A 22,714-nucleotide genomic window follows, 5' to 3' on the forward strand; every position below is an offset into this window, starting at 1 on the left:
TAGAAAAAATTTTTTCAAACCAATTTCTTGAGAATTCAATACCCTACAATTTCTTACTTAAACATTTTTTCGTATCTCTGATGCTACTCTTTCTATTCTGAAGAAAATGGCATTTTTTCCAAACTACAACAATTCGTTATTCGCTTTTAACTCCAGTTTTTTAAAAACTAATCATTCTAAGCAAGTCAAACTTCCAGAATCTATTAATAATGCATAAGTAAAGAAGAATGAATAAGGCCAATGACTAAAAACACCGCTAACTTACATTATTATGCTTCCAATTGGATTTCTCCTTTTTTTTTTCAAAAAAATATATTGATTTTTTAACGGTAACTTTTTTATTTTCTATCTTAGAAAGTTTGGTAAAAAAGGAGTTTGTAGGTTTTTACAGGACCTATAAGGCTTTTAATATTAAATCCTTTTAAAATTCTCAGTCACAAAAAGAGGTGGCATTGAAATGTTTGGCAAAGGTGGTTTTGGGTTTTGGCATGATATTACAAGTTTTAATTGTCAATAGCTCACCCAATTTTTGCCGTAGAAAAAATTTTTGCAAACCGTGTTCTTGAGAATTAAATAAGCTACAATTTCATTTTTAAACATTTTTTCGTTACTCTGATGCTAATTTTTCTATTCTAAAGAAAAGCCATTTTATTTCCAAACTACAAAAATTCGTTATTCGTTTTTAACTCAATTTTTTTTAAAACTAACCATTTTAAGCCTATCAAACTTCTAGAACCTATTAATAATATATAAATAAAGAAGACCAAATAAGGTCAATGACTAATTTTAATTAGGGTGGTGATTAGGAGGTTGCTTCCGATCACTTTTTCGTTGAAAAAAATAGGGACTGACATTGTTTTCATTATAAGTCACTTAATTTTTGAGCTAGAGACTTTTTTTTTATTTCTGAAGATATATATTTATAAATACTTTAATTAAGTTTAAACAAGTTATCTTCGAAAAATACATAGTTTTCCTGTCTTTTGACTTCGAATCTACAATATTTAGCATTTGACGAAGAAGGGCTAAGATATAATAAAGTATAGCTCGATTACTATTGGTCTTAAAGAAAATTAAAAAAAACGGTTTTGTTTATTTTTTTAAAAGGTACATTTTTGTTAAGTAAAGTTGTTTTGATAAAACGAAAACTTTTGTAAATATTAGCAGAAAACTTGTTAAAAACATTAATTTTTTCGATATAAAACTAACACTTGCGATAAAGAATAAATCGAAAACCATTAATTTTATCAAAAAAAATGTATAGAACGTTCTTTGCTTAGAATGAATGTTTTCACCAACTTTTGCGGTGAAAATATAATAAAAAATTTCCACCCCCGCGATGGGGTGGCAACCACCCCCATGGTGAAAGCGTCTTCCGGCATCATATAGATTTTGACCCTTGGACTATTCACAACTTATTCTCAAATTTTTAAGCAAATCGATCCACTCTGTAAAAATTGCGAGGTTTTGTCATATTTCAAGCTTCATTACTTGGACTATATAAACTTCTTATTTTTGATATGTTTGTATCATTCGTGCTGTTGGTCCTGTTCTCCACCTCTATCTCTCACTCTCTTTCTCTCTCTAGTTGCTATGGAGCTACAGCCCAAGTCGGACCCTGGTCTCCCCCAGCATCTGTCTCCGAGCACGCCCTTCCTTGGTTGCTCTCCTTCAGTTGTCCACTCGCAATATCTCTTTAGTATCGGATCCCACTTCGCCTATCCACCTATTCCTTGGTCAACCTACTGGCCGACGTCCTACCATAGTTCCAGTAAGCGTTCGACTAGGTGTTCTATTACTATCCATTCTTATAACCTGCCCAGCGCAATATTTGTATTTTTGCATACTTCGCTGTGTTCTTTATAATATCGATACAACTCGTGGTTGAACCTTATTCGCCACATACCATTGTCTCAATTGGGCTCTAATATCCTCCTCAGTACCTTTCCTTCAAAAGTATTGATAAGGTTTACTGTCTTTTCTGTCACGATCCATGTTTGTTAGACATATGTTGTTATTGATCATAATATGATGGTTTTATACCATCAAAAGTACTTTGTTAGTAAAAAGTGCCATAGTTTTATACCATCAAAAGTACTAAGAATTTTGCTTCCTATGGATGTCTTTGGATCTAAATACCTACGACAGAGAGAAGTATGCTCTGTTGACAAGCATAAGTTATCAAACTTATAACATATTTCATACATACATTAAACCGAGTCGGAGCTACGTTTTAGCCCCTAAGTTATCTGGAAGGGATCTCTCATTGATTTTGAACTTATTTTATTTATTTATTTATTTATTTAACGGGACGAACCCTTTTTCCTTACAAAAAATTACAATATACACATATAATTAACATATAAACTGTAGTCATACATTACATATTTTAAAAGTAGGTACCTTTTTTTTTTCTCTTATTTGGTTTAGAACTAGAACCTTTAGCCACGTAATTGTATAACTTATCACTAAGTCAGGGGAGTAATGTGTAGTGTGTGTGTTGAGTAAGTGTCTTGTTACTTTGCAAAGTCGACGTCATTGTCTTTGCAAAGAGACGCTAATTGTTTCCGAACGAAAGTAGGTACCTATTAATAACATCAATGTCTCAATTTCTTTAAAGTATTATTGTTTTCACCCAATTTTGAAAAAATGTGAAAATTTTGAATTATCCACGTCCGTCTGTCCGTCTGTCTGTAATCACAACTCCTCCGTCAATATACCAGCTAGAATGACAAATGAGGTGTCAAATGAAAGCTTATAATGCAAGGATGGTACTAAAGGTGAGCTATATAACCTAGGCTGTCTGTCCGTCGGTCTGTCCGACCGCGAATATAACTCCTCCGTGATTATACCAGGTAGAATGACAAATGAGGTGTCAAATAAAAGTTTATAATCCAAGGATGGTAATAAATGTAAGATATTTGACCTAGGCTGTCTGTCCATCGGTCCGTCCGACCGCGAATATTACTCCTCCGTCATTATACCAAGTAGAAGGACAAATGAGGTGTCAAATGAAAGCTTATACTCCAAGGATGGTACTAAAGGTGATACATTTGATCTAGGCTGTCTATCCGACGGTCTGTCGGACCGCGAATATAACTTCTCCGTTATTATACCAGGTAGAATGACAAATGAGGTGTCAAATGAAAGATTATAATCCAAGGATGGTACTAAAGGTGAGACATTTGACCTAGGCTGTCTGTACGTCGGTCCGTCTGACTGCGAATATAACTCCTTCGTCATTATACCAGATAGAATGACAAATGAGGTGTCAAATGAAAGCTTATAATGCAAGAATGGTACTAAAGGTGAGATATTTGACCTAGGCTGTCTGTCCATCGGTCCGTCCGACCGCGAATATAACTTCTCCGTCATTATACCAGGTAGAATGACAAATGAGGTGTCAAATGAAAGCTTATAGTGAAGGGATAGTACTAAATGTGAGAAATTTGACCTAGGCTGTCTGTCCTTCTGTCCGTCCGACTGCGAATATAACTCCTTCGTCATTATACCAGGTAAAATGACAAATGAGGTGTCAAATGAAAGCTTATAATGCAAGGATGGTACTAAAGGTGAGATATTTAACCTAGGCTGTCTGTCCGTCGGTCCGTCCGACCGCGAATATAACTCCTTCGTAATTATACGAGGTATAATGACAAATGAGGTGTCAAATGAAAGCTTATAGTTCAGGAATGGTACTAAATGTGAGAAATTTGACCTAGACTGTCTGTCCTTCTGTCCGTCCGACTGCGAATATAACTCCTCCGTCATTATACTAGGTAGAATAACAATTGAGGTGTCGAATGAAAGCTTATAATCCAAGGATGGTACTAAATGTGCGAAATTTGACCTAGGACTTCCGGTTTTAGAAATGCGACTAGAAGTACTGTTTTAAAGTCACCGGAATAGTACACGTGATATATTATTCGACGCTACTTCGCAAGAAGAGAACAAATATATACTTCCGGTTTCATGACTGTCTATTCATCTGTCTTTCCGTCCGCGAAAACAACTCCTCCATTATTAATACAGATAGAATGACAAATGAGGTCTCGAATGAAAACTTATAATCCAAGGATGGTATTAAAGATGAGAAATTTGACATCGGACTTTTGGTTCTTGAGTTGCAACCGTATGAACTGTTCTAAAGTAACCAAAATAGTATAAGCAATATATCATTCAACGCGTCTTAACAAGATGAGAAAAAATTTTGCTTTTGGTTTTTATATCATTTCCGCTTAAAAAGTTCTAACCAAAAGTGCCGTTATAGTCGCAAAAATAGTACATGTAACACATCAATCGAGGCGTATTGAAAAGTTGAGTTTGAATCTATAGTTCCTGTTTTGAATTCATTTCTTTTTAATCAATCATGACCCAAAGTTTAGTCAAAATGACTCAAAATGAGTAAAATCGTATATCGATCGACGCAAAGTTACACGAAGCGTTCAAATATCGACTTCCAGTTCTACTTTCGATTACCTACTTTGGGTGAAAACCTAGGACTTACGAAGTCCAATTACTTGTTGAATGCGGACACGGATGGATTAAACAAATCAACACTATCTTGCAAATGATTGGCAGTTTTCATCTTCCTTGTGATTGTCTCATTTTTACCATAATTAGTGTGATGAAACTTTAGTCTAAATAGGTCATAAGAACGTGTTCTTCTAGAATTTACATTAAAAACAATTAATTCTAGCAGTTCCGGACAATCAACAAAACCATTAAGAATTTTATGCAGAAAACGCAATTCACACTCGGATTCTCTATTTTCCAAAGTTTTCATAATAAGTTGACAAAGAATATAATTATAATCACAGTAAGTTCTATTAAAACCCATTTTATACCTGCAAATTCTTAGGAATTTATTCTGAACTCGTTCTAACTGATCAATGTACATATTATAATAAGGATACCAAATAATATTACAATATTCCAAAATGGACCGAACTAGAGAACAATACAAAATTTTAAAAGTAAATACTGAAAATTCCTGAGAGTTCCTCTGAACAAACCCGAGCATCCTATAAGCACGCGAAGTAATATCATTAATATGCTTATCAAATTAGTCTCTGATCAAATGTAATTCCGAGGTCTCTAATTTGATTAACTTCCGTAACTGATACGCCCTTAAGTATGTATATTATATCTAACTGATGTTTAGTATTTCTAGAAAATGTAATTTTGTAGCACTTTTTAAGATTCAAATACAAGGCATTGATGTCACACCAACGAGAAAAATTATTTATGTCAGACTGAAGAGCATCCATATCAAATTCACTATTATTAATTACTGATGATACAGTAAAACCTGTCAGTAACGGCCACTAAAAATGAAAGAACTATTGACCGATATAGAAAGGTGGCCGCTATTGCCAGTTTTTGTAGTCTACATATAATTGGTTTGGGAAATTTTTAAACTGGCCGTTAGGACAGGTGTCCGATGTTGGCAGCTGGCCGTTAACACAGGTTTTACTGTATATCATTCACAAAAAGATGTAACTAACTTGTACTTGCTCTTCTGTGTGAGACATTGTGAGTCTTGGTATAGATATCTATGTCGCGCTTCCAGATTTTAGGTACTGCTATTAATACATAGGTAGGTACTGACTTGATTTCCTGTTTATGAACCTCGTAAACACCTTATAGCTCACAAAGATTAATGGTATGCACCTATAGTTTTTATTCATTCATATCAAGTTCTGATCTTCTGTTATCTCAAAATCCGCTACTGCATGGACTGTGTTTTTATTGCTACATCTTTACTGATAATTATTATCAGGACAAGTTATAATTTGAAGAGTACAGGGGAAAAACAACGAATGTTACATTTTATACATATTGAAATAAACACCAATAAAGGTTTAATTCTTATGATATCTAAAAACTACTTAAGAGATTTTTAGCAGAATTCTAGCAATTATTGGTCTATAATCTTAATATAATATTAATTTATATTAAGTTAATAATTTAATAATGCACCAAAAAACTGCTAAAATTCCTTATTTTTGTCCAGTGGCGTGCGGACAATCCTGGTCCTTCGCCTGGATACAAATTCTTAAAAAAATTATATAGACTGATTTTTCTGGTTATTGTTCTGAACCGATAGTCTAGTGCTAGTCGATAGTACTCAGTTTTTGCGAATTTGCGACCACATGGCGAGAAAAGCCAAAAATTCATGAAAAAGTGACATTCCTTGTTTTTCCCCTGTACTCTTCATTTGTTCTTCGCTGTTTCTAAAAAGATTCATCATCACGTAGGACGTAGGGCTACAATCCTGGATGGGTCCTGGCTTACTGTATAACTTTCTTCCAATTTGTTCGGTCTTCCATCAACCTAAGGTCAAATGGAATGTTTATTTTCCGGAGATCTGCTTGGATGTTATATCTCCATCGCATTCTGGGGCGTCCGAGTAGTCTTTTGCCTGTAGCAATCTCCTCCCATACCAATTTTACAAGTCTCTCGTTATGAAATCTGTGTACGTGGCCTGCCCATTTTAGCCCCTGTGATTTAATTTCTTGGACAATATCGATGTCATCGTAGAGTGCTTTTAATTCGATATTGGTTTTGATCCTATACTGGTTTGTGTTAATGTCGTGGTGAGGTCCGAAAATTTTTCTAAGTATTTTTCGTTCGAAACGTCTGAGCTTTTTTTTTGGTTGCTTTGGTCATGGTCCACGTTTCGCATCTATATGTTAGTACAGGTCTGACGATGGATTTACAGATTTTGATCTTGGAACTTCTTGTAAGATTTTTTGATTTTATAAGCTTATCCAGTTCGAATAGACACCGTTTTGCCGATTGGATTCTGTCTTTTATTTCTTCAGTAACATCCTTGTCAGCTGTGATTACGGCCCCGAGACACTTAAAACGTTGTACTCTTTCGAAATTGAAGGTTTGTCCTATCTCCTGTCTCTTCGTGTCGTTCTATTTATACACATATCGTTTCTTCTCTTCATTAATCTTCAGCCCTACTTCACTTGTTGCTCCTTCCACCTTGTTGAAAATGTCTTTTGTGGAGAGTATTTTGTGGATAGCCTTCTAAAAAGATTAGTGCGTGGTTTATATCCCTATCTGAGCTTTTTCAGGAATTTATATGCTCCTCTAGTACCACCTAATTGAAATCTTCCTTAACCTTTAGTATTCGGTAATTTTTGTATCTTTTCTTCTTTCTTCTGCATATTTTGTCTGCCTTCCCTCGTTCTTCTTTAAATTTTTCGCGCCTTTCTCGTATTCTTTTTTGAGTATATCCACCTTTAGTTAATTTTTTTTGTCTATTGCTTGTTAAAATTCTTCAGCAAACCAATGCTCTTTTATTTGACGTTTTGTAATTCCTATCACTCTTTTAGTCGTTTCCCATCTTATTTTCTTAACTCTCTGTTCTAGGAGTTCTCTATTCAAAAGAGTATAGAGTGTATACTATTGTGTGTATAGAAATAGGTGAAATTAAAGGTATTGGAACAGAGATAACTAGAAAAATATGTACCCATATGTATACCTGGTTTTTATTGCCTACTATTTAGAATCTACTATTTCTCAATAAAGAAGGAAGTAAGGCAATGTTGTATACTTTCTCCAGTATTTTACAATCGTTTTATATAACATTTTGGTTTTGAATTCCTTTCATCATATTAAAAAAAAACATAAAGGAGAATGTAAAAGAAACATATCCCAACAGATCCCTAACTAACCTAACTTAACAATTATTATTTCCAGATGGAGTGTGTACCAGTCCAGCATGTCTTCGCGCAGCTGTCCACATCTTGGATACGGTCGATCCTGAGGCAAACCCATGCGACGACTTCTACAACTTCACATGCGGCAACTTCATGAAAAATTCCATAGCTAAAGATGCTCCCACCGTTCTACAAGCTTTAAAAAGCTTATCAGAAAATCAAGTTAAGGAAATCGTCACAGAAACAAGAAACGAAACTGGTCTACCGAAAAGTTTGGTGTTTCAACGGAGCTTTTACCGAGCTTGTTTGGACACGGAGAAGATTGACAGCGATGAAGATAGAACGTTTTTGAGGCTTTTAGATGAAGTAAGTAAAGTGGACTTTTGTCTTAAAAAATATCTATCATCGTTCTCGTGAATAATAATTACACACTGAATACGAATCTGAGCTTCAAATTGCATAATTAGCTCTGACAGATACTAATACACATTACAGATACTAAGTAGTAAACAGATACTAATATACTGCTTCTCCATTCATCTGGCATTTGTCCAACTTCCATAATTCTATTAAATAAACCTCTTAACCAACTTGTTCCTATCTCTCCTAATGCTCACCACACTTCATCAGGAATATCATCTGGTCAAACTGCTGTTCCTTTCTTTATATTTTTAATCGCTTGAGCTACTTTCTCATTTATTATTTTGGTGACCATTGCTGTCACTGTATCTACTAACTCACCTGGTTTTCTGTCAAATCATTCATTTAATAATCTGTCAAATTACTTTTTCCATCTCTTCTCACATCCATTTCGTGAATAAGTATTTTATTATTTTCATCTTGGCTACATCTAATCTGATTAATATCTTTGGCTTTCTTTGATCGCTGTTTGGCTATTTTATATAATATAATTTTTGATAGCTTCTCTGGTATCAAGTTGATCATATAATTAGTAAGTATACCTAAGCTTCTGCTATAGCTTTTGCTACTGCTACTTTCGCTTCCTTTTTAGCGAGAGTACCTATAGGTTTAAAGATCTGCGTCCGACCTATTTTCTTACCACTTTTTATATACTTTTCTCTTCTCCTTTATCGTTTTTCTACTCCTTATGACCACCAATAAGTCCCTTTATTCCCATTTATTTCCTGACATTTTTCTTTTTCCTGGTATTTCAATCTTCCTCTAAATTGTATTAGGGCTTCCTTTCATTTTCCAACACATTCTTTTCTACTCCTCTTGTCCTGAATATACCTTCTTTCTCATCGTTTAACACCTACCACTTGATGTTTTGTGGTACTTCCCGATATTTTGGTTTAGTTTGTAAAATGTATTGGTTTTTTGTCGGCCTGTGTTATTTAAAAATAAATAAAAAAGTTATTTTCTACTTACAATAATAATTGAGTGATTCAGCTCGTATAAAAATGACATACCTGAAAAATAAAAATGTCTATTAAAAGTTGTTAATGTTGTTAATACCGTTGTTTTATTGAATTACATATTTGGATTATGAAGACCGTTCTATATTCTATAGGCGGTACTAACATACTCATCGCATATGAATACACCTATTGTGCGGTACCGATAGTATAATTAGTAGATGTGCAGGAGGCGGTACTTGACCTTGTCTAATAAATTTTCTAGTACTGCCTACAGTTCATATGATTCGTCGCCGACCTGTATGATTCATCACCTCCCAAATACTATTAATAAATCGAAGGTCTGACTTACAAAATGTGTGTATTTGTTCAAACGAATAATAAAATTGAATCTGTACAAGCTTAAAATTAAATAAAAGCCATAATGGAACAAGGAAATTAAAATAATCATTAAAATAGTTTTTATCAGTTGTCATAATATTTATGATAACTATATAATATAATGAAAAATAATTGTTGTTTCACCTGCAGCCTTTCTACTCTGGCTTTTATTATTATTTTTTTAATTTCATCTGAGTTTACATTAACTTTGGTGCCACTATAGTTATGTTAAAAGCCTCTATGCAGCAGGCAAGCTCGGTAACTTAGTTCAAGAGGTTAAACGCTTAAAAATTGATATAATGGGCATCAGTGAGCTCCTGGCCTGGAGCGGGAACATGTGAACAAGATGAAGGCACACTATAGGTACTATTCTGGAAGTGTAGAAGATGACGTACATCATAGGAATGGAGTTGGCATATTTATAACATCTAAATTTAAGAAATATGTTAAAAATTTTGTACCTGTGAACGACAGACTAGCGATACTCCAATTAAATAGTAAACCATTTAATGTCAATGTTATCCAGATATATGCCCCTACTTCAGAAAAGAAATATGACAATGATGTTGAATCATTCTATAGTCAATTAAAACAGACACTTAACCATCTAAAAAGGAACGAAATCACATATATTATTGGAGATTTTAACGCGAAAATTGGTCAAGGACGAAGATCTGACCTGATAGGTGAATATGGACTAGGGGAGAGCAATGAAAGAGGCGATAGATTATACCAATTCTGTCAAGAACATGACATGATAATCGCAAATACATGGTTCAAATTACACAAAAGAAAATTATATACATGGAAGGGACCAGGAGATAACTCACTTCATATAATTAGAAATCAGATAGATTATATTCTAGTAAACAAGAGATTTAAGAATGGTGTCAAGAGATCAACGACATATCCTGGTGCAGATATCGGTTCAGACCATAATACTCTAATAGCTGACATCCAAGTGAAGCTCAAAAAAGTCGAAGAAAGCCCCAAAACAGCAAAATTACATATATCAGCATGCAACAAAACGCTAATAGAAAATGACCTGAATAATCAGCTAAAGAATTCAACAAATGAAAATAATACAGAAATATGGAACATGTTTAAAGATCTCACCTGGAAAGTAATGGAAAAATATACAACAACGATGCAGAGGCACAAAAAACAACAATGGATGACTGGTGAAATCCTGGAATTGATGGAGCAGAGAAGAAAACTGAAATATAACAAAACAGAATACAAAGAAAAATAGAAACTAATTAAACACAATATATAGGTAGCTAAAGAAAAATGGATGGAGGATAAATGCAAGGAATTCGAAAAGTTGAATGAAAAACATGATACGTTTAATATGTTTAAAAAAGTTAGAGAAGTAGCTGGTCTTTATCATAAGAAAACTCCACATACTATAACCGATTCGTCGGGAAAAATGATAATAGACGAACACGAAATTCGAACTACCTGGTATAATTATATAAATGAACTGTATAATAATGATAGACCCGAAGAACTGGAGACTTTAGATGAAGGTGAAGGACCAGAAATACTGAAATCAGAAATACTACATGCTATAAAATTGGCAAAAAACAAGAAAGCCGTTGGTCCCGACAACATACCTACAGAAATGTTAAAGCTCATAAATGAGGAAAACATTGGAATACTAGTCAAACTTTTCAATGATGTTTATTTGACTGGTGATATCCCTGAAGATTGGTTAAAGTCCGAATTCATAACCCTACCAAAAAAACAACGTCCAAAAAACTGTAGCGATTATAGAATGATAAGCCTTATGAGCCACACTTTGAAAATCTTTCTACGTATCATTCACAGTAGAATCAGAGATAAATGTGAAGAAGACCAGGATGAAACACAATTTGGCTTCAGAAATGGACTGGGAACCCGGGACGCACTCTTTGCACTAAATGTGTTATTCCAGAAATGCCGAGATCAAAGGAAAGATGTTTTTGCTGTAGTTATTGACTATGAGAAGACCTTTGATCGAGTACAACATCACAAATTAATTAAAATATTAAAGGATAAAGGAGTTGATAGTCAAGATGTACGAATCATAGAAAAATTATACTGGCGTCAAACAGCGACAGCTTGCATAAATGGAAAATCAACAGAAATATGCAAAATACAAAGAGGTGTCAGACAGGGTTGTATACTGTCCCCACTGTTATTCAATTTATATTCAGATATAATATTTAAGGAAGCGCAGCATAATTTGGAATGGGGTGTGAAAGTTAATGGAATTCTGATAAATACAATCAGATATGCAGACGATACAGTTATTTTAAGTGATGATATAAATGGATTACAACACCTTTTAAATGCCATTGACACAGTGGGAAGAGAGTTTGGCCTAAATATAAACTGTTAAAAAACAAAATACATGGTATTTAGCCGTTTGGCCCATCAAGATTCACGGTTATATGTTGATGGTCATATAATTCAAAGAGTACCCAGGTTTAAATATCTTGGTTGCCATATTACTGAACAACTAGATCCAGATAAAGAGATAAAATGTAGAACCGAGATAGCCCGCACGACATTTTTAAAAATGAGGTCATTCTTCTGTAATGATACCTTGCAACTTCAACTTCGAAAGCGCATGATTAAATGCTACATTTGGTCAGTCCTCTTGTATGGTGTCGAAGCATGGACATTAAAAATATCCACCATTAACCGTTTGGAGGCCTTTGAAATGTGGCTGCACAGACGTATACTGAAAATACCATGGACGGCTATGCTGACAAATGTGGCAGTCCTTAAGAGAGCAAATGCTACCCGCGAGCTGCTTGATAATATCAAATATAGAAAGATGGCCTATTTTGGACACGTAGTAAGGGGAGACCGGTATAATATTCTTCAACTTATTATGATGGGTAAAATCGAAGGACGCAGAGAAATTGGTAGAAAGCAGGCCTCTTGGTTAAAGAATATCCGGGAGTGGACACGAATAAAGAAAGCAGAACACCTATTTAGAATAGCTCGAGACAGAGACAGTTTCGCCATGTTAATCGCCAACGTCAAGGGGACTTGATAGGGCACGTTAAGAAGAAGAAGCCACTATAGTATGCGGTTTACTTCGAGGATTCGGTCTACCTGTGCATACAGCATACAGCTCTATTAGAGTGTGCGGTCTACCAATCGCAATTTGAAAATTCCTGAAGGACTTGCACAAAATAATGAAATGAAAGAAACCTCTTTTAGAAAAAATATTTATTCACAATTATTTAAACATTTGGAGGAAAATAAATGTAAAATGAAATGGCACTAATAATTTACAAAAAATGCACCACAACTATTTAAAAAACAAAATTTATATGTAACTTAATTATTTACAAAATGATACAGGCTAATTATTATTAAAGAACAAATTCCTTCACCTTAATGTAAGACAGAAAAGCACTTAATCATCCTAGCTTTAAAAAGTCATGCAGGCACCCGAACCAAGAATTAAAAACAATTTAAAACCCAGCTATCTGACGTCCCTTAAAAATGCGAGAACCAGGTCCATCTTTCCGCACAAATGAGATTGGAAAAGTTGACGTGGTACTTCTCATATTTTCTTTATGATGCGAATCTTTGCAGCTATTTGAAGGTCTGCCGTCGATCCGTGCTCCGCGATTCCATTGGTTTTCCACTTTATTATCGCTGTCCTCCGATTCTGAAGCACCATCTCCTTCCAAAATGCGTCGTCGGTTGTATTTTCAGTGAATCTCGCCTCATCAATTTGAATGGGGTCTTGTTCCTATCATTGGGTCTCTTCTCGATAGCACGGCACGGCTGTACAAACTAGCCATATTTTGTACCAGTCGGTTACTGCATTCGTTGACTCCTCTGTTAGATGAACTGTCGTGGTTAATGGAATATCTTCCATGAAGAAAAACACTATTTCCAAAATATCCATCGATCGATAGCTATAGTAGGAATGCGACGGTAGACCAGATACTATAGTGGCACCATTTGTTGTCCCTCCGTATATAGCTTTTTTTAGATTATCACTTCATGTATCCTTTTCTATGTTTTTGGGTCTATTTTTTAGGCAATTGGAGGCTGGCCAATTATCAAAATGCATACATGGAATGAACGAGAGTTTACTTGGCAAGGAGCTACTCTTAAAGCTAGGAAACTGGGACTCTACAATGGATTTTTCTTCTCAATTCAGATCTACGATAATTACACAAGTGACGGAAGAATGTTGTGGGTAAAGTTTGAACAACTTCTTTTCTTTTTATGCTAAATTATTTTTCTTTCAGTATTTTCTTATTTCAGTATTTTTAAATGGGAAAGTATTAATACGAGCTCAATTATATCATACTAAAGATGACCAGAACATCATAGTTCAACTGGGATTCTTATTTAGTTTCTGCCATATATATAACTAACATTGTAACAGACTACAAGACAAATAACCTAAATATTTCACTATTTTGTTGGTGTAAAATCTTCTCTAACCTTCAAGAGATTATAGGCTGCACGCCTATGTCTCAATGCCTTTAAATTGATGTGAGTAATGATACTTGTAGGACACGTCGAGCATTGTAAACTATCTACATACCTCATTTGTTTTCTTTAAAACAAGAATGGAACAATCTGTCCTATGAATAATTCGTTCCTACATGGATATTATGCAAAAAATCCAACGAGGATGTCGGGCACGTAGAAAGAACATAAGCAGAAGCATGAGCCTAATGATTTTAATATTTAAATAATTCGAACAGATTTAAATGCCGAGGTTATTCAACTCAGAACATGATCCAATAATAAAATTGTTTTATAATTAATAGTTTAAACGGATATTTCTGTGGGGCATATCTTTCTTTGACAGGTTGAGTGATGGTCAGTAGGTACTAAATTTTATATTGTTTCGAAGAGGTTTTTTATTCTTTTGTGATATTTTGGCCGTTTTAAGTATGATACGGTTGAGCTCGTATTAATACTTTTAGTAGTGGGAAATAGTACTGGTAAACAAAGAGGTTTTGAGAAAGATGAATAAAGAAATGGAAGTCTTAAATACAGTCAAAACCAGGAAATTGGAATATCTCGGACATATTACACGTGGAGAGAGATACAGCTTGCTCCAATTGATTATGCAGGGAAAGATTCAAGGAAAAAGAAGCATAGGTAGACGCAGAATATCGTGGATGCGCAACCTGAGAGAGTGTTACGGATGTATATCAAATGAACTTTTCAGAACAGCCGCCTCCAAAGTCCGAATAGCTATGATGATTGCCGACATCCGTCGCGGAGATGGTATGACAGCCCTGGGCACTAAGGCTATCTTCTCCCGGTGAGGGTGGTTATCCCTTATCCGAGGGGTGGAATAATTGATACGCTTACTTATTGAGTTGGTTTATTTACACTCGCATTAGTATAAGCTGGTAGCACCGCACCCAAAGAACATCTCGTGTAGAAAGAGACACTATCTTTAATGTGGAAATATTACGTCTGATCACCAAAATAGAATGACGAATGTCTCATATAATATTATGAATTCCCTTGTTATAGTTTTACTGTTTATATTTTTAGAAATGCCTATTCAGCATCGACCATGAAAAGTGTTTATAATTGACTCTGCAATTATTAGTTGAATCGTGATCTGGGCTAACAATATTTATATAATCGAATGAAGGTTGTAATATTGTTATGATGACATAAATAACTGAAAGTAATTATTGTAGATAATTACAGGGTGTTTTTAAGATATATCTACTGAGTACAGATGAATTCTTGTACACCTTCCCTTTTTAGGAATTTTCCGACTACGGGGAGGGAAATTTGCAAGTCGTGCTACCAACCCATACTGTGTTGTAATCAATACAAAAAATTTATTTTATATACAAACTTCCTAAGCCTACGCAAATACATAAATAATATAAAATGTTCGTTTAACAACATTGTTTCGTAACACTTGTCACTCACTGTGTTTTCGGATTGTAAGCATATAATCTATTCTTATGTATTTCCTTGATTTTATTGTTTTCTATTCTGATTTTCCAATTAACGTTATTTACTTCTGTTATCGTGAAAGGACCTACATAAAGACTATCAAACTTACCATTCTCTTCCCTTTTTACAAGGACTAGGTCTCCTCTTTTAGTGTTGTGGTGTTGTTTTGGGCTTATTTTCTTCTTGCCGCTCTTTTTTGTCTTCATTGCTTCTAGTGAGGTGACCTATCGTGTCTATGTACGCTGTGTCCTCTGGTTTCGAAGAAGTGTCCGATATCACGTCTTCTTTGACAAGTGTTCTATTCGGTTTGTTAATGCGACATTCATGGCATTGTTTAACGTATTTTCTTACGTCTTTTTCTAAATTTTTCCATCTAAATCTTGCTTTTAGCTTCTTTATTAGTCTATTTTTCTTTAAGTGTCCTCCGAACATCGGGTGATTATGGTATTCTTCTATTAATCTGTGTTTTTCTTTGTCATCTTTTATTGTTTCTGGTACTTCACATATGTATATTTCTATATTCTTCAATTTTTTATTTCCTTCTTTAATAAATTCATCAATTGTGCACATTTTAAAAATAATATCATTTACGTATATTTTTACTTTACGTACTGCATTCTCTACCGCCAGCTTATCAAGCTGTACCAACGCTTGGTTTAAATCGAAATGATTCAATCCTGTGGCTATGCTTTTGCTGCATTTTATTTTGTTTTTGGCCCTAATGCTCAGTCTTGGTGAGATTAGTTCTGCTCCAAAGGACAAAATTGGTAGTCTATGCGCCTCTAAATTATTTAGTACCTTCCTTACTGTCTGTTTGGTGGCTTCTGGCTGTAGTGCGAGTTCACTTTCAGCCTTTGTTTGTCTTGCTTCTTTCTCCTTTTCTTTTCTTGAGCTCTTGTTATGGCTAGTATATGGGCGTTGTCTATGTATAGGTTTTTTAGTTGATGCAATGTTATTCTTGAAAGGCTGTCTGCGTAGTTACTTTTCCCTGTTATATACTCTATTTCGAAGTCATATTCTTCTAGGTCTAATCTGATCCTCGTGAGTTTTGAGGTTGGTTCTTTCATTGCAAATAGGTGTGTCAAAGGTTTATGGTCTGTTTTTACTTTGAATGTTGGTGCTCCATATAGATAACATTTAAAATAATTAATTCCCCAATGAATCGCTAGTAATTCCTTAACGATTATAGGTTTATTACATTCTCCTTTACTAAAACTTCTTGATGCATATGCTATCGGTAGGTCAATTCCGTTATAATCTTGACTTAGGATTGCTGAACAACTCTCATTGGATGCGTCTGTTGTTAAGATAAACTGTTTGTTGAAATCAGGATATTTTAAAATTGGTGGTTTCGTCAGAGATGCTTTAAGCTTTTTGAATGCTTTTTCACACTCCTCGGTCCACGAAAATTCTACTCCTTTCCTCGATAATTTGTTGAGTGGTCTGCATATATCCGCAAAATTTTTAATAAAACGTCTGTAATAGTTGCAAAATGCTACAAATCTCTTTGTTTCTTCCGCTGTCTGAGGTGTCGGATATTGTTCAATTACTGCATACTTCGCTTTGTCTGGTGATACTCCCTCTTGAGAAAGATCATGTCCTAAATATGTTACTTCCCTTCTAAAGAATTGACATTTTCCTGGGTTAAGTTTCAAATTGAATTTTCGACATGTCTCGAATGTCTTTTTCAGGTTGTCTAAGTGATGTTTTTCGGATATTCCAATTACTACGATATCGTCCATGTAAAGAAATGCTTTGTCTGGTGTTAATCCTGAAAATGCTATTGACATCACTCTTGAAAAGCTATTTGGGCTTACATTTAATCCAAAAGGTAATCTGGTAAATTGAAATGCTCCATTTTCTGTGCTGAACGATGTGTATTTTCTCGATGATTTTTCTAATGGTATCTGGTGAAAGCCTGACATTAAGTCTATAACTGAAAACCATTTTGCTCTTCCTAGTTGATCTAATATCGAATCTATTCTTGGTAATGGAAATTTGTCTGTAACTATCTTCTTGTTCAGTTGTCTAAAATCTATGCATAATCTCCATGCTTTTCCTCCATCTATAGCTTTTTTCGGTACCAGTACTACTGGACTGTTGTACTCGGATGTAGATGTTTCTATGATTCCTTGGTCTCTTAGGTTTTGTACTTGTCGATTTAATTCCTCTGTTTGCGCATGAGGTGTCCTATAATTCTTGATATATACCGGAGTTTGGTCTTTAACTCTTAGTTTTTGTTCGTAGAAATTGTTACAGGTTAACATATCATGCCTTAGGGCGAATATGTCCGAACATTCCTCGCATAACGATACTAAGTTGTCTCGTATGTATTCTGGTATGTCTAATTTCAGTGATTCTCGTAATTCTTTTTTTCTGTCTTTGCTGTCGTTGACTAGCCTATATATATTGAATAGTTTAATATCCAACGTCCTGATTGTGCTTGCGTCTACATTTACTGTTTCGTACGTTGTGTTCAAAATTTTGATGTAAGGATTATTACTTGAAATAATTGCTCTTGCTATGAATATTCCTGGTTGTATTTCTTGCTGTTCCACTATCCTGTCTTTCTTTAACGTTTGAAAAATTTTTATGATTCTGTAAATTTCACATCTAGGCGGTATTATTATGGTGTCATTGTCTATATTATCCAGAATTTTCGTACTAATGTAACAATCGTTGTCCTCTTTAATGTGCATTTTAAGGTTTGCGTAATCTAGTATACATTGAAAGTTAGAAATAAAGTCTCTCCCAATGATTCCGTCTGTTGGAATTGGAAAGTTAGGTTCTACCAATTGAAAGATGTGTTGGAATCGAGTTCCTTTTACTTCGAGTGTTGTCTCAACTTCTCCCATTGTTTGCAACTCTCCTTTAGTGACTCCTTTTATTTTCGCCTTTGTGTTTGGTTTCACCTGTTCCTTCATAAAATCTTGTGAACATTTTAGTATTGAAATGTCAGCTCATGTGTCTATGATAAAAGTGCTTGTGTTTTCAAGAATTCCTGTTTTCATTCGTACAAAGTTCGTTAGGTTTAGGTCGAAGTTGTAAATGTTATATTTTATTTCTGCCTGTGTGCTTCCAACTTCTTGTTCATTCAAAACCCCAACTGCTGGTTTTCTTGCTCTTCTTGACTGTCCTCTATTTCTAGTAACCTTACGTTCCTGTTACGTCCGCCTCTCTGGTTTCCTCTGTATGTTTGATTGTTAAATTGTCTGTATCCTCTGTTCGAATAATTTCGTTGATTGTCCGTTGCTTCTCCTTCGTTCCGTTGTCCGAAGTTATTTCTTCTTCCTCTGTCATATTTGTTATGGTATCCTCTTCTGTATTGCTGCTGTCCTCTCCTATTCTCGTAGTTTGTCCTATAATTTAAGACTCTTCCTTGTGCATTTTCTTCAGTCGTATCGATCGACAAAAATTTAGATACTACTTCCTGCGGTGATGTAAAGTTACCTGCTTCCAGTATTATCTTAGCTTTCTCTGCATTAGCGTTTCGTTTCATTGTTGTTACTACGGCTTCCGTCGTATATTTCTTTGCTAAGTCAAGTGGCATTCCTTCCGCTATGTATGCTACTTTTAATTGTTCTGCTAACTCTTCCACTTCAGATGCGTACACTGCTGCATCTCTATGCCCTTGCCTTTTTTTTGCTAATTTGGCTATTAAATTCTTCGGATTATCACCTTTTAATTCTTTCTTTAGTGCTTCAGCTATCCGTGGAATCGTATCTTCTGTGGTTATTAGGTTCCTAGCCTTATTGGTGAGTCGCGTTTTTATTAGCGTTACAGCTGTGTCTTCATGACCTTCTGCCAATTTTCCAAGTAGTTCTAATGCGTCTAAAAATGGTTGTAATTTCCCTGCGCTTCCATCGAACTCGTTGGGCAATATCTTGCTTGCGATATTCAAAAATTCAGTGATTGTCAAAGCCATGTTTAATATTGTTATATCTTGTTTTATGTCACCTTTTTCCTCTTTTATTTCGTCGTTAATTATTTCTTCTTCTACTTCCTCGTCGCTTTTTCCTTCTTCTGCTTCCTCGTCGCTTTGTTCCTCTTCAACTTCCTCGTCGATTGGTTGATGTATTGAATTTGGAACCACTGTTCTTACATTTACTGCTTGAAATGATCGTATAACTTTGTCTCTGATTTTTCCAAAATATTTGTTGCACGATTCCCTTTGTTTGTCCGAAAGTGCTTCCCAGTTTTTCCTAGTCAATTGTGTGAACTTGTTATAAGCTTTAATTAGCTGTGTCGTCACTTCTTCCTTTATGTCCTTAGATTTCGGAACTTTTTTCTTTAAGACTCTTCTGCTTTGCCTGTCTATTTCTTGTGCAATTTCCTCAACTATTTTGACAAAATCTTCCCAAGTAACTTTGTTGCTACTCATTTATACATAATTTTTTCTTTTTTTTCCAGCTTCTGCACTTCTTAGCGAAAATATAAATTCGATAGTCTTACGGTGTATATAGATATGTAGTATATAGATATATAGTAAAAATATAGAGATAAAATAATACGTCAATATATGGTAAAAATATGTAAAAATTGCAGTAGTAATAAAAATTCAAAAATAAATAACGTTATATTAACCCTTGTAAATAAGTAGTTAGAATAATAATTTAAATGTATTATGCATATAGCGTATATTTGTTATATCGTATATTTATTTTGATAGGTATATTTACGATAGCAAATATTAAGATCATAAAAAAATTGCAAAAATGTACTAAAAATCAGTAGTCAAATAATAAATGAATAAAAGTCAGCAAGGATAAAGTATACGTTGATAAATATGTAAAAAAAATCATATAAAATTGTATCATTGCGTCCTATAATAACTTAATATGAGGGTAAAAAAAATCTTTTTATATTGATAAATATTGGTAATAGAATAGAATAATTAAGTAAAAATAGGTAAACTTGAAACATATATTATTGTAATTAAGGTAGCACATAATGTTTATACTTTATACTTTATATTAATCAGGAAATACCATAAAAATAGCTAATATGGACTTACCACTTTTACGCGTCTTTGTTCGTATCACAAGTCCTCGCTGCACGTTCCATAGCATTGTCCATTTTCCATTGTCCCACGATGTTCCATCTCCATACTATTCCATTTTCAGCTCCGCGTCGGCCTGATGTCTCCATCCATTTTACATATACCACACTGTTGTCTAAGGTGGTCTAGGTGCCTGAACATTGACGTGTTTCTTCATACCTGTCCTGTTTACCAGTTCTGAGTTCTTCCCTGGTTCTGGATCGCCATATGGCAGCCCTGGGCACTAAGGCTATCTTCTCCCGGTGAGGGTGGTTATCCCTTATCCGAGGGGTGGAATAATTGATACGCTTACTTGTTGAGTTGGTTTATTTACACTCGCATTAGTATAAGCTGGTAGCACCGCACCCAAAGAACATCTCGTGTAGAAAGAGACACTATCTTTAATGTGGAAATATTACGTCTGATCACCAAAATAGAATGACGAATGTCTCATATAATATTATGAATTCCCTTGTTATAGTTTTACTGTTTATATTTTTAGAAATGCCTATTCAGCATCGACCATGAAAAGTGTTTATAATTGACTCTGCAATTATTAGTTGAATCGTGATCTGGGCTAACAATATTTATATAATCGAATGAAGGTTGTAATATTGTTATGATGACATAAATAACTGAAAGTAATTATTGTAGATAATTACAGGGTGTTTTTAAGATATATCTACTGAGTACAGATGAATTCTTGTACAATGGCACTTGAAGAAGAAGACTTCCAAATGAGATTTTTCTCGTGACACTGACCCGGCCAGGCAAACTACAGTTGTTTTGAGTAGTGTGGACCTCTATAACAAGAATATATGTGTTTTCTGCAGTCGATTTTTTGCAAAAGATCCGCTCAGATGTAAGTTAGAGGTTGAGAACAACGCCATAGAACAAGTGATGCAATTTAGATATCTGGGCATAGATGTATCAAGCATCCAAGACCCAGTAAAGGACCTGAGTAGTCAGAGCAACAAAGCATCTGTATTGTCAGGATGTCTGCGAGAGATAGTCTGGTCAAATCAGTATATTATGAGCACAGATAGTAAAATTAGAATCTACAAGACTTGCATACGACCGATCATGACATAGGGTACAGAAGTGCGCGAAGACACCAACAAAACGAAACAGATGCTAAGAGTTGCCGAAATGAAAACCCTAAGAACAATAGTGTGGAAAACAAGAAGAGACAAGGTGAGAAATACAAACATTAGAGAGCAATGCAAAATTCAAGATATTGTAAGATGGGGAAGAAAGCGCAAGAGGATGTAGTACAACCATGTAAGACGAATTAATGAGAATAGACTCCCAAAAATTTCCCTAGAAAACAACCCGCCCGGTTCAAGCAAAACTCACGAAAGACCACCTAAAATATAGAGGGATAGTTGGCAATCTACCTCCCAGGAAATTGACCAGAGGCAGTTTCAGAATTAGACAGATCGAAAGATCTCCTAGTAGTCCAGTCGGGTTAGACGAATAACAGGCCTAACCTTGCATTAGGAGCTGCCCCAAATTTTATTTTTCTAATCTTTAGAGAGGGTCAATATTAGTATAAATTTAAAATCTCGACTGAATTCCACCGTTGCGTTAGCCGCCATCTTGATTATAAACGAGAACCGTTTTTGCTTAATATCTCCGCCATTTTCAATTTTTTGACAAAAAGTGTAGAAACTGAAATTGTTGAAAATGCGATTTTATATAATTTCATTGATTCTAATTTTTTTCGTGCGGCCGATATTTTCCGAGTTATGAGGGGAAAATAGTGAGAGTTGGAGCATAATTATTGAATTATCTCGTTTATTATTAGTTTTACAACAACAACCAAGTTTTTGTACCTGTACAAAAATGAAGAGAATTAAATTATACACAATTTTGATCTCTTTCATTTTTTTGCTAAAATTAATATTTAAGGTAGTACGTATGCGGTAATGGCGCGAGCGTAAGACCGGATTGATTTTATAGCAATTGTTTTTGTTCATTATCTACGCCATTTTCAACTAAAATTGTTCAAAATAAAATTTCCTACAATTTCTTTTTAACAATTTTTTCATGCGGTTGATATTTTCATTGAGTTACATGGGAAAATAGTAAAAAGTGGTGGGGGAAGCATAATTATTGAATTGAACTTTGTTTCCGAGCTGCCCCAAATTTTATAATGCTATCCTTTAGCAGAGATCAATAGTAGTGTAAATTTAAAATCTCGACTGAATTCCGCGGTTGCATTAGCCGCCATATTGATTTTAAATGAGAACTGTTGTTGCTTAATATCTCCGCCATTTTCAACT

General features: G+C 34.7%; 2 protein-coding genes across 2 annotated transcripts in view; one reads left to right on the plus strand and one right to left on the minus strand.

Annotated features, from left to right (window-relative positions):
- The window catches only part of LOC126881763 (protein prickle-like), a 425,582-nt gene that overhangs the window by 156,932 nt on the left and 245,936 nt on the right, over nucleotides 1-22,714 (minus strand). The gene's annotated exons all lie outside the window — the stretch shown is intronic.
- LOC126881764 (neprilysin-2-like) overlaps nucleotides 1-22,714 on the plus strand; it is a 34,392-nt gene that overhangs the window by 665 nt on the left and 11,013 nt on the right. Inside the window, exons 2-3 of the mRNA XM_050646241.1 lie at nucleotides 7,717-8,042; nucleotides 13,485-13,646. Coding sequence (XP_050502198.1) covers nucleotides 7,717-8,042; nucleotides 13,485-13,646 — 488 coding nt within the window. The remainder of the gene's footprint in view (nucleotides 1-7,716; nucleotides 8,043-13,484; nucleotides 13,647-22,714) is intronic.

Source organism: Diabrotica virgifera, chromosome 3 (assembly GCF_917563875.1).
Source record: "Diabrotica virgifera virgifera chromosome 3, PGI_DIABVI_V3a".
Classification (NCBI taxonomy): Eukaryota; Metazoa; Arthropoda; class Insecta; order Coleoptera; family Chrysomelidae; genus Diabrotica; species Diabrotica virgifera.